Source organism: Silurus aristotelis (genome assembly GCF_946808225.1).
Source record: "Silurus aristotelis genome assembly, chromosome: 23".
NCBI classification, from domain to species: Eukaryota; Metazoa; Chordata; class Actinopteri; order Siluriformes; family Siluridae; genus Silurus; species Silurus aristotelis.
The window spans coordinates 11,946,349-11,959,958 of NC_139596.1; the positions used below are offsets into that span (position 1 = coordinate 11,946,349).

Genomic DNA, 13,610 nt, shown 5'->3' on the forward strand with positions numbered 1-13,610 from the left:
CCCAGTCGGAGCACTTTCCAGCACCCCTCCCTGAGACCCCAAGAAGGCCGGGATCTCTACACTGCCGTTTGGCCCGTAGGCACACACGACAGTGAGAGACCTATCCCCGACCCGTAGGCGCAGGGAAACGACCCTCTCATTCACCGGGGTAACATATCCAACATATGGCAGCTGAGCTGGGGGGCTATAAGCAAACCCAAACCAGCCCGCCGCCTTTCACCATGGGCAACTCCAGAGTGGTGAAGAGTCCATCCTCTCTCGAGGAGTGTGGTTCCAGAGCCCAAGCCGTGCATAGAGGTGATCCCGACTATCTCTAGTCGGAACCTTTTAACCTCACGCACAATCTCAGGCTCCTTCCCCGCCAGCGAGGTGACAATCCACGTCCCTAGAGCTAGCTTCCGTGTCCAGGGATCGGGGTGTCGAGGCCCCCGCCTTTGACTGCCGCCCGATCCTCTTTGCACCGGCCCCTTACGGCCCCTCACTACCTGCAGGAGGGAGTCTAGTATATGTGGACATAAATTAAACCAACTGTGCCTATCTTTGTTATCTCAAAGCTTAGTCCCTAATTTGCTCACAAAGTCAAGTTATTCATCAAGTTAAAAAGGCATTATGTACAGTTAAATAAATAAATAAATAAATGTAAATATTGTTATTGTTATATTTTTAATTATTTTAAGCATTTTTAAACATATTTTATTTTAACATTAACTATAAAGTAAAATCAGTTTAAAACAAGATGCATCTTTAATAACACCCTATATTATTATTATTATTATTATTATTATTATTATTATTATTATTATTATTAGTAGTAGTAGTAGTAGTAGTAGTAGTAGTATTGTTATTAGTTGCATTATTATAATTAGTATAATTGTTGCTGTTCATTAATGTTTATATTATTTGTATTAATTACATTATTTTAATAAAAAATATGTATAATTCATTTTGTAAAATTATATTATTACTGTTGCTATGTGCTATCACATAAAGTATAAAATATATAATGTACAGTAAAGATAAATAGAACAGAGCTTTAACTTCTGGTAACATCTCTGTCAAATGCATCTGTACCACCTCTCCTGATTAGGAATTTATTGTGATTATTTTCCATGAAATGAGATTATTCTGTTACCAGAATAAACAATCTGCAGCTCCAGTGTAGAACGTGGAGGTGGATCACTGAAACTTCGAGACCTTTTGGGACTGTTGGTCTATAGGCTATTTTAAAGCTTGATAGGATCAAATATTTTGATAAGCTCAAATCTTGGTTTACTCTGCCAGGTGGTATAAGATTTTATCTTATATAAAAAAAAACCCCAATAAGATAAGCCGAAACATACATCTAGAAAAATGCAAAACTGATGCCAGACAGCATTTAATTTGACTGTGTTGCATGGACTAGTTTCATGCTCACACCATTTGCTGTGAGAAAACGGACTCATAACAGAATGTCCTGGTTCCTCAAACCTGCATGTGGATTCTGATTAAGTAGATGATTGCCTTGAGGTGAAAAACTGCATCTATAATCATAATACACATGAAAGGTTTGTAGACCTATGTGTATATTAAGGCCTTTAGTTTAATCATACAAAAGCAGTTGTTCCAGACTGAATAAGTCATACAGCTTTAAATGCGAAGATATACAGAACTAGAACAAAGGCACCTTTAGATAGCATTACAGAGTGCATAATTCAGGCACTTGGCCTACACTAGAGATATCTGTGCCACTTATTTCATAGTGGCACCACAAGCTTAGCTCTACTAAGTAGAAAGCACTGTATTCTCTTCCCTCAAACTATGTCTTGGCTATGTGAATCAGTAAAAAAAGGGAAAAAGAAGATTGATGTGACTGGCTGTAATAAGAAGCACCGAAGAAAAACTGCTGGTAAACTTGAGTCGTTCTGTCATGAGTGATTTTTTCCTTTTCCACTTTTCAGATATGTGGCTTTCCATCTCCCACACACTTAAATGCACACACACACACACACACACACACACACACACACACACACACACACACACACACACACACACACACACACACACACACACACATACTTACTATCACATAGAACCTGGGTACAGAAAGAAAGACCTCATACCACTTGATTTTGGAACACATCCTGGAAAGAATGCATAAATGACACCTGCACACACACACACACACACACACACACACACACACACACACACACACACACACACACACACACACACACACACACACACACACTCTCATTGCTCATCCCTTAAAGTCACCCAGCTCCCACCTTTTTGCAAACACATACACACACACACACACCCCTTGGCATAATGAAGCATGTAGTGATTCCCTCTCTAAACACCCACACTCTGTGACCAAGTAGAGGTGGATAGAGCAGCCAAACACTGCACAAAAAAATGATTCAGGTAACAAACAAATGCCTCACAAATTCAAAGGCAAAAAAAAATAAGCAAAAACAAAAAAAGTCCACCGCTACAATAAATATAAATTTCAAAACTTTTCACACATTCAGTCCAACTCACATCATAATCAATCCTATCACCTTTTTTTAACCACAAGACAGCACAGGTGGCATCTGTTGGAACCAAAAGTTAAATCTGTTTGTTGATCTTCAGCTTATTTAACACTAGGCACTTTAAAACACACACACACACACACACACACACACACACACACACACACACACACACACACACACACACACACACACACACACACACATACAGTATGCACACACATTATTTTATTAAAATCTGGGTCATTTCTAGAGATCGAATGCCTTGTAAGTATCTAGTTAAATGATATTCTCAGGAGGTTTGGCTGTAAAACCACAGAGTCTCATTAGCATTTTTCCATAGCTGCCATTTTACTAAATATCACATGGCACCAAGAAAACCCATATGTGTGTATCTTATATATGGTGCATATATAGATGCATGATCGCTTTAGGGTAGAAAGCATTTTTATTATTTGCCCAGATATAACTTGACTTCTTGTAGAACCAATACATTTTGTAAAATTTGCTTTTCAAGTTCAATCTTTGAAGCACATTGGTTTCTGTATAAAAGAGTAAAACAAAATTATACAAACCTCTAGCATCCACCTAATGCTGGCAGAAAAGGGGGTGTCTGTCAATCTGAAACTATTAAAATATCTGTTACTATAACTATAACTCTCTCCTACATTCACTTTTGTACTCTTACAGTGTTTGGGGGTGTGGCTTTGGAGAGGAGACATTTTTGAAAAAATAGATAACTTTTAGCAGATCTGATCGTAAAAACTTTAGTGTTCAGCATTTATTTTTACATAGACAAAAATTTGACAAAGTGCAAACACACTGAACATTTTACTATATTACTATAAAACATATTTTTTTTAATATGTTTATTTCCAATCTCCGGTAAACAGGCAAAGATATTCATTGACATTGCTATTTCTTGGTGATATAAAAACCTAGATATTTTTTTATTTATTCAAGTTTATTTTGTTTAATTATTGTCAACAGAGAAAAAACTAAGAGACTGGTACTTGGCAGACTACTAAAGGTATCAAATGATGAAAACAATAACGTTTTTAAAAAACAAATTTAACTATCAAAAGAAAGTGTTTTTTTTATTTAATTTTAACATTCCATACATTTTCTTTCATAGTTTGGAAAGAATAACCAGGAGAAGGTGTGTTCAAACTTTTAACTGCTACTGTAATCCATTTCAGGTCACTATGCTTGGGGGGAAATAACAGGTCTACAGGTCTACTACAGTCATAACCACGTTATACAGTATACTCGATTTTGTTTGCACTAATCTAGCTCTAATCATAGGCTGTTAAATATTGCTGGTGTTTTTTGCCTTTCTTGTTATTGACTCACAATCCCCCTGAGTGTGCTTCTGGTTCTTACTATTTTCCAGTTGTGACCTTGTTTGCGTTTCTGCTTTCTAGTGAATATTCGCCTATGCTGCATTTGTCCATATTAACTGTATATACCCTGTGGTTTAGAAAGGTTCTAACAAAGCAACATATTTATATCAAATTCGCTCTGGCTAAAGTGTATATCCAACACAAAAGATGCACTCACACACATTAATACGGACACAAAAGAACTCACAAAAGAACTACGGCACACACTCATGGCGTGCTTTTTGTGAATATGTACAATATGTGTATATGACCTTAAGTGATTTACATTATACCTACTTCTTTTGTTAATTTTGTATGCACTTTGCTGTCCTTTAACACAGAGCTTAAAACTGGATTAGGTCTCTGGAGAGGAGCACAAACCTCTGTTTCTCGCTACCTATTTTAGGAGAGTGTGTGCGTGGATGTGTGTGTGCGTGTGTGTTGGTGTGTGTGGTCTCACAGATAGCACACAATGCCATTCACTAATCACTTATCACCCTGATAAAGTGTTAAGAAACAATGCTTTCAGACATAAAAAAGGGCTCATTCACTATTTCAGCGATTACATAAACACATTAGACATAACTTTTCTTTATAGCTTTTACCAATGATTAAAAATGAAGGCTTCTGTGAACAGCATTCAAATTTTGAAAGTGCAAAACATTCAATTAAAAAAAATGCAGAAAACACATAAAAACAACAGTGCATGTAGTTATAGGTAAAATCAGAGACAGTGTAGTGAATTTTATTTTTCTACTTTGCCAAAAGCTTTCTTCCTCTTAAATTACTATAATGTGATACTTTTTATTGTTTTATAATTATTTATAGTATAGATTAAGTAAGCTCATGCTTTCACCAGGTCAGTGCTACACAACCTGCAGTACATGAACCGGAACCAGAGCAAGAAACATTTTAAATTATCACACATTCCCAACAGCAATAATCCTGCTGCAGTCTGGAAAACTCCTCCATAAACGAATGGCCAGGACTGAGTGGAAAAGGAGGAGCTTCTTTCCCCAAGCCAACAAAATCTTGACAAACCAAAAAGTCTGCACAAGAAATGATCTCACACACACATTATACTTACATACATACATACATACATACATACATACATACATACATACATACATACATATATACATACATACATACATACATACATACATACATACATACATACATACATACATACATACGTACATGTATTTGTGTTTTTGTAATTTAGAATAAATGTATTTGAAATAAACAATGCACATATGTTCTATTATATTTTATTGCATTATAATTCTTGTTTATTTTATCATATTGCAAATTTTATTTCCCTATTATAGATTTAGGGTTAGGGTTTATTAATAGAAACATTTCATTACATGTCATATTGTGTATAGTTGTGTATGTGACAAAGGGAATTAGAATTTTAAGTTGATTTGTATGCTTATATTTTGTTTACACTCTGCCTTATACCTATACTCATTGCTATATTATATACACTGTACAGTGTATTTCTTTTACACAGTCTTTATAGTAAATGTTGAAATGTGCATGTGACCAATAAATCTTAAATAACAGAAATTATGACAGTGGCTGTTATATATTACATTGTCATATATTACCGTGCCTATATTATTAAACATTGTGCATATAAGACTATTGTCAGGACTGCAGAATATTTAACACAATTTGACCAAATCAGAAGTGAGCATTTAACCATAAGAAAGTATCAGCAATCATCGTGCCTGATAAAATAATCTGCTGCAATGTTTATGTGTCACTCTGGTGCTTTATCTTGCCAATTTTCAGACAGTAACTCGCAGTCACAGCAACTTGCGTTAAAAAAGCAAAAAAGTACGAACAAAATTACAAAGATTCCGTTTCTCAAAATCAACACTACAGAATTTCAACTTTGAACCCAATGAGAATCTTTCTGTTCAAGTAGTATTTAAGTGCTACAAAGTTAGTACCTGGGTTTCCTCTGGTCACAGTAACAAAAATAGTACTAAAAGTGACTTTGCTAATTTAACAAGAAGATAAATACTGTATTCATAACTGACAGCAATTTGTTTTTATTATGTACAGCCAAGGCAGCACTTTTAAAACTGAATGACATATCATTTAAAATTGAGTGGATATAATTTACACATTCTGAAATTCAATAAATCAAATTATAAATTTTTTTCTTATCACTTTGTTATCACTTCTTTATTTATAATTAATTAATTCAGTATTTATAGTTTGGATGAAGATTGCTTTAATCAATCATTTAAAAGATTAACACAATTTATATGACCACTAATGTGTTGGTGTCAGAATGACCACCTAAATTCATAATGGAACAAATGGTCACATCGTGTCTAAATGCATCCTTTTGAGAATGTGAAAATAGAGGCATTGTATTAAGTAAATGGCTGTAATTTCTATAACGCTAATGCCAATACCTTTAAATAAAGCTGAATGTGTACACTTATCACTTGTTGACCACTTTTATTAAATTATACTGTGGTGGTATACAAAGGTAAAATGCCAGAAGATTACGTTACTGTCCAAATACTTGTGAACCTGCTAAAGCTTTATAGATAGATAGATAGATAGATAGATAGATAGATAGATAGATAGATAGATAGATAGATAGATAGATAGATAGATAGATAGATAGATAGATAGATACTTATTCATCGCAACAGATGAATGAATCCCACTAAAATAAGTCAGAAAATTAGATTTAGGCAAGAGAAATCCATCAGAAAAAAAAAATTCTGAATCATTCAGCAAACACTGTGATATTTAAACCCTGATTTGTTCAGCCTTGACACCTTGTACAGTTTCTCTCTTTCACAACAGGGTTGTTTCAGCACCAGAGTTGAGGACAGCTCCCTCAGCACACATTTCTCTACACAATGGGAACACTTAGCATGTGATCAGCTTCAACCGCACAAAACATCTACAGTGTATAAAAGAGCTGTGCCTGATACTTGCAAAAAATATTTTTTTATTTTTTGCACAATTCTTTATACTTATACCATCTGTGTAAATTACTGCCTATTGTGTCAGAAACAGTGAAAGCGTTTGATTCTTCACAGCAAATTCATAAGCAATGCAGTGCAAGATTTTCATTTGTTTTTACAAACAGCACAATTAGAAACCATTGCGGGACATTATAATATACAGTACCTGCAATCGTATCCTGTCTAAAAGAGCGTAACTGCATTTACCTAATAAAGAAATGTTAAGCCTTAAAAACATTTTCAAATTGTTTCAAAATGTTTTTCATACAAATACAAAGTCACATAAGATTGTATACACCAGCATTGCTTTACACAATAGTATGCAACTGATTTTAATACATGACAATACAATAAAGACAGCTGTCAAGTAGTTATCCAAATAAGAATGCGTGCAAAAATGTGTATTAAAATCACACACATAACAGAGAGTGCATGATTCCTTTCAATGGTAATTTCATCAAATATATCCAAAACTCCAGAAATTGTGTGAAGTGTGCCTGTGTTTACCCAGGCCTTATAAATGCTATAAAAACATAGACCACTGTGTGTGATCTGTAGAAACATTTTACCTGTCGTCATTCTGAAATGACTGATCTCCCAAAAGCAGGTCTCTGAAGCGGTAGCGCGGTGGAAGAGGTGGAACCTCTGAGTCCACATCAGCCATCTTCAGTGTCGAGCTGTCCAGAATCAGTCCAGAGTTACCCACACTATTCTTCTTAACTGTCTCAGCAGTCAGCCTGACAGAGGAAAGCACAACAGATGTTTTGAGAAATTATACTAATGTCATGCGCAAGCTGTTCAAGCAGCACTCGTGATACAGTAGTGTGGCATCTGTCTGAATAAAGAAGTGGCAATTTTTACACAGCTGGACCTGGCAGTGACTGACAGCGACATATGAGGTGCAGAATTTGTAAATATGTTACTAAAGCATCCTGCTCTCTTATGGTATACTGCATGAAATTAAACACTCTCAAATGTCCACTGTTAATTACAGTTCATAATGCCTCCTGTAAACAGTTTGATGGCATGAACTGCTTTTATACACAGATCAGCCATTACACTAAAACCAACAGATTAATTTGTGTAGGTTCCAGTGATGTCAAAACATCAGGGCTGAACACAAGACTAATCAAGTCTGGGCTCAAGACCCCCGAAAGTTCCTTCAGTATACTGTGGTATCTGGCTCTAAGATGTTAACAGCACTTCCTTTAAATCCTGTACTGTATGTTGTTAGGTGGAGCCTCCAGACCTGGAGACCTGTTAGTTCAGTACATCCCACAGGTGCTTGTTTGGAGTAAGATAGAATTTAAAGGCTAATTCAGAATGTTCACGCTTTCCTGAACATTCCTAAACAATATTTGCAATGTGGCAGAGCACATTACAAAATAATACTGGCATAAAGAGGGGTATTTGGTGTTCAGCAACTTATAGGTACATGTCGTAACATCTGCATGAATGCCTGTATTCATGTTTCCCCAGCAGAACATTGCCCAAAGCATCACACAGCACATAGTGCATCCAAGTGGCATCTCGTCCAAGGGAAAACCCATATGCAACAGAGCATCCATGTTATACAAAAAGAAAGCATGAGTCATCAGACCAGGTCACCTTGTCCTATTGCCTCATGGTCCAGTTTAATGCTCATGTGACTATTGTAGGCATTTTCCATTGTGAACAGGGGTTAAAATGGGCACTCTGACTGGTAGCAGCACAATAAGCTGTGTTGCACTGTGTTTTCTAAAACCTTTCCATCATAGCCAGCATAAACTTTTTAAGTCATTTCTGTCAAAGTAACCCTTCTGTGGGCTCAGAAGAGGTGATCAACCCCCTTTACTCTCCACACACATCAGTAAGCTTTGACTTCAAACAACCAATTTGCCAGTTCACTGGTTGTCCTTCCATAGTTATGGTACAGTACAGCAAACACACTGCCAAGCCTGCTGATTTGGAGTCTCTTAAATTCTGATTATGCTTTGCTGTTTTTGCTTACCCCAACATATCAATTTTGAGACCTGATTGTTTACTTGATGCCTTACATAACTTTCTCCCTGACATGTGCCTTTGTAATGAAATAATCAATGTTATCCACTTCACCTGTCAGTGGTTTTAATATAATGGCTGATCAATGTGTATACTATCGTTCAATAATTGATCGGGATATATGGACACGTTAAAAGTGAAAGTGCGTACCTGTCACCAGTGTTGGATAGGTGCTGTGGTGGAGTCATACTCGCTTCTAGAAACAGAGAAAATAATTAGTACTTATGTAAAAAACACAACCCCATTCAGAGATTGTTTTATGAATGAATAACTGTCATTTAGTGAGAAAATCTGAGCAGCTCCTTCCGAGACCTTGTTTCTCATGTTCAGTCAAAGAATTAATCCAATTTTCATCGAAGATACACTTTGTGATGTGGTCATTTCCGTATCTGCCTGATGGTGAATCACCCACAATTACATCCAAGCAGCATCCTGGTATATCTCCTAAACAGCACCTTCAGATACACTTTTACAGACAGCCTGCCTTTTACATAATTACAGGTCATTTCTGAAAGCACGTTTAATAGACCGTTTACAAGCCCGGAATTACACCTCAGAGCCAAACGAGACAAGGCAAAGGACTCATTCTCATTGTTGTTACGTTGTCCTCTGGGCAAAAGGCTACACTGCAGTAAAGTAGCTTCTCTGTAATATCTAGAATATTCTCTGAATGTTCTTCTTTGAGTGCCCTCAGAAATATTTGAGTATTTGTGTGTGTCTGTGTGGCGTGCAGAGGTGAAGCGTGGGTAAAGAGTTACTTTAATGGCAGAGGTGTAAACAAATGAGCAATGTGTTGTCAAGGCTGCTCTGTGGATTGTGTTTACACTTTAGCACTGACGGTTGCAAAAAAAACCCCAAAAAAAACGCTTGATTGTCAGCACTCAGATATATGGTGTTCATTTAAAAATGTAGGCTTGATTGCTTGGGGAAAATACCACAGTGGTTGTTTTATTTTTTCATTTCAATCTATTATTCCCTCTGCAGCGTGTCTTCCTTATAACTGGGAGGGAGAAGTGCCAGAAGGGATAATTAATGCAATAACTGAAAAAGCTAAATTACATCAAATAGTTGTCATAGGCATAGATACAGTGCACTAAACAAATCTTGGCTAATATGCATAATTTATTTATAATAGGCTGTTTATTACTTTTTACATAATATCTGTAGATGACAGGGGGTGGCAAAGAAGTAGATGCTCCACCCTTTGAAATAAGTCGTGACACTGTAAGTCTGAGCTCTGATCTTTCTGTGGATTCGAGAGATCTGTAACTCTATCCAATTTATGCGGAGTTGAATCGTATTTGGGGATTAAAAATAATTACAAACTAAAAAAGTAAACAAAAACAAAGCTAAAAAAAAAACATCCTTTTTATAAATAAAGTTCAATAAAAATGTTCCTTTATTTCTTTTAAATGTGTTTTTTTTTTTTTATCTAGGAAAGTATATTTGCTGTAATTAAGTTTTAAAGGTCTAAAATGGTCTTTATCTTAAACTGATCCAAACGTATATAACATGCTGTCCTAAAAGTCAATAAAATACATTTTTTGTGAAATCTTTTATAACCTGGGTAATGTTTTGGCTTTGGCAAACTAAGAACATATTTAGGGCACCATCACAAGGTTGCAATAGACTTTAAATGGACTCATGGCAAAACACATCACATAATAAACCGCCAGCCAAGACAATTTCTCTGAGTATATGAAGCCAATACACTGTTGTAAACATGTGACCAGCAGAAAAAATGGGAGCTTTACCATTTCCATATTAAACAAACTACAAACAAAAGAAGTTCCTTCAGTTGACAGTGAAAAATAAGAATGTTCTTTGAGTAAATTAATGAAAAAAAAAAATACTAAAAGACATCCTTGTTTTTTATACACTGTTCTATAATATTTCATTTATGTCAGCTTTACATTAGAATAAAAGGGTACTGAACTGTTTCCCCCTGCTTGTGATGCACTATTGTGCTTTATACAAATGCCAGAGTAAAACATCTCAATCTTCAGGGTTTGTAGTGACCAGAAGATTAGTGGGAAATACTTTGGGCTGCGAACTTAGAGGTTCTGAGATCAAAACACAAGCTGCCCCTTAAGGATCAAGTTACTGTAAGGGGCACCTTGGGTACTTCAGTCAATTGGGATTAAAAAAGAAAGAAAGAAAGAAAGAAAGAAAGAAAGAAAGAAAGAAAGAAAGAAAGAAAGAAAGAAAGAAAGAAAGAAAGAAAGAAAGAAAGAAAGAAAGAAAGAAGCAACTGTCACATGTTATATATAAATTGTACAGCTTAGAGTGAGAGTGATCTGGTGCGGTTGTGGTCTATAAGGATGTGATGTGATGTGATGTGATGTGATGTGATGTGATGTGTGTGAGAAGTGTATACAGTGTGTGTGTGTGTGTGTGTGTGTGTGTGTGTGTGTGTGTGTGTGTTACCTGGCTGTGGCTGAGTGCGCGGTCCCATCATTGTAATAAAGCGTCCTGGTGGCGAGTCCAGCGCCACACATCTTCCTCTAAAATGCGGAGCTTTGAGAGTCCACAGAGGACTTCCTATCGTACTGTCCTCTCCGTGTCTCGATGACTGAGTAAATGCATGAAACGGATGGGTGACGACCCCGAGTGGAGAAACAACACAAAACCCACCGGGTCTAATCCAGCATCCAGCATCTTCTCTCTAACCCTAGTGGCGTGAACACGAGCTGCTGCTCATTAACAGCTAAAACGCCTTCCTCCTTTTTCCCTCATCACTCATTTAAAAGGCTTGAAAAGGATTTACATACAGCCATTCTGGACTATCACTGTAAGAATAACTGGACTTGAACTGAAGATCAACTCTTCCTATAGCAGTCGGCAAAAAAATACAAAAATCTAAATATTTACATTAAAAATCCTTTGCTTCTGGATAAGTTTTTTTTCCCCTTTCATTAGAGTCCACCACAAAAATATATACCCCAGGATTTTTTCTCCTTAAGAAAAACAAGTAGGAAAAATAAATAAATAAAAAGAGCAAGGTCTTTCCTCCAACGTCCTTTCAGTGCAGCAAAGAAGATGCTGGCTGAAATCCAAATGAATGCTTGCTCCCTTTATAAGCGCCCTACCTAGGCTTAAGATAGCTGTGTATCCGCCCTGCGTAGTGCCCCCTGTGTTCTAAATTTGGACTGTTTTTAGGATAAGCCCGCTAAATAACCTGACTAAATAAATTCTGCGGACTTCCAATTGCTCTCTATTCCTTAGCTACATAAGGACACTAAATTCTATCAAACACTGAGAGATTTAGGACTCAGCCTCTGTCACCTCTGGATAAGAGTAGATGGTGTATGAGGGAAAGGCTTGTGTTTGGCTTAAACGCTCGGGATCTCGGGCAGGGTTAACAGCGACATCTTGTGGATAACTATGATTTTCTTTTTTTTTTTTGGGACAGACCCCAAAGGGAGTGTTTTCCTTGCATCTGATTCAGCTAATTAGCTAATGGACAGCCCTTGCTGTGCAGAGAAAATACTACAATGTGTTTAAAAACTGGTATTGTTCCTTAGAGAAAGCTTGTTGCTTTATACAGAAAATTTCAGAAGGTTTTATATACAGGGGAGAATCCTGCTTGAAACACCTAAATATATGTAAGACAACAGAAATACATAAAACCTGACACTCATATTATCCCATTGAAATACTGCTTGTGTTTTGACAAATGTAATGCTTCTTATACCAGGATTTCACCTTAAAACATTCTCTAAATAATCACATCTTTATTGTTTTTATCAGTGCTGTATTATTTCCATGTTTTAATAATGGGTTTAATCTTAAAACACAAAACATGTATTTTTAACGTGTCTTGCTGGCAGCTTAGTCTTCATGATCCTGTTTGTGTAGGTATGCATTTTTAAACAAATCGAAACCTTACAGAAACGTGTATTTATATTCAGATCATATGATATAATAGCTTTTATTAAGCACAGGCGAACTCTTATTTAGGCTTCTGATGGAACTTCTTTGTACCAATTTTCATGTCAGTGTTTTTTTTCATAAACAGGATGCAAACACAAATTTTGTACTTAATGTTAATTGTAAACATTCAGAATGGTTTTGCAGTATTTATATACAGTGCTTGTCAAAAGTTTGGAAACACCAAGACTTTTATTGTTTTTTAAGACCACATGCATGTTTCTTTTGTTTTTATGCAGCAAACAAGGTTAAAGGCAAAATCCCACAAGAATTGGGCAGTAAATGACTAGAAAGCTCTTTGGACAGATTTTTTTTTTTTCTTTTGACATTTTTGTCTCTAAGTGTAGAACTTATGTAAGCAGAAGAACAGCAGAGGAGAGGTAAACAGAATAATAGTCAACAGTCAGAACAAACAGGTGGGAGTTCAATAGGTTGGGCTTGTTTCAGAGCAGAGAAGGTTGAAGACTTATTCTGGGTAAAAGGAATAATCAATCAACAAATACCTCAACACCATGCACTTCCATCTGGACTGCAACTTTACCACACAACAAGACAATGACCCAAAGCACATGTTTAAGCTCTGCCAGTGTTATTTAGAAAGCAAACAATCTATCAATCTGGAGTGTTGTAATGACCTGCCCATTCACTGCACCTAAATCCTATTGCACTGCACTGCTATGAACAGGATCACAAGGTCAGAAAGAAATAGCACACTAGTGAAGAACACCTCTGGA

At 36.3% G+C, this 13,610-nt stretch overlaps 1 protein-coding gene across 2 annotated transcripts in view; it reads right to left on the reverse strand.

The window, feature by feature from the left end:
- The window catches only part of kcnt1b (potassium sodium-activated channel subfamily T member 1b), a 99,868-nt gene extending 87,612 nt beyond the window's left edge, over positions 1–12,256 (reverse strand). For both annotated transcript variants that reach the window (XM_083526575.1, XM_083526574.1), the window contains exons 1-3: positions 11,374–12,256; positions 9,097–9,142; positions 7,476–7,643 (exon numbers count right to left, since the gene is read on the reverse strand). In XM_083526575.1, the coding sequence (XP_083382701.1) occupies positions 7,476–7,643; positions 9,097–9,142; positions 11,374–11,404 (245 nt within the window). In that variant the 5' untranslated portion in view covers positions 11,405–12,256. The remainder of the gene's footprint in view (positions 1–7,475; positions 7,644–9,096; positions 9,143–11,373) is intronic.
- Positions 12,257–13,610: the final 1,354 nt, after the last annotated feature.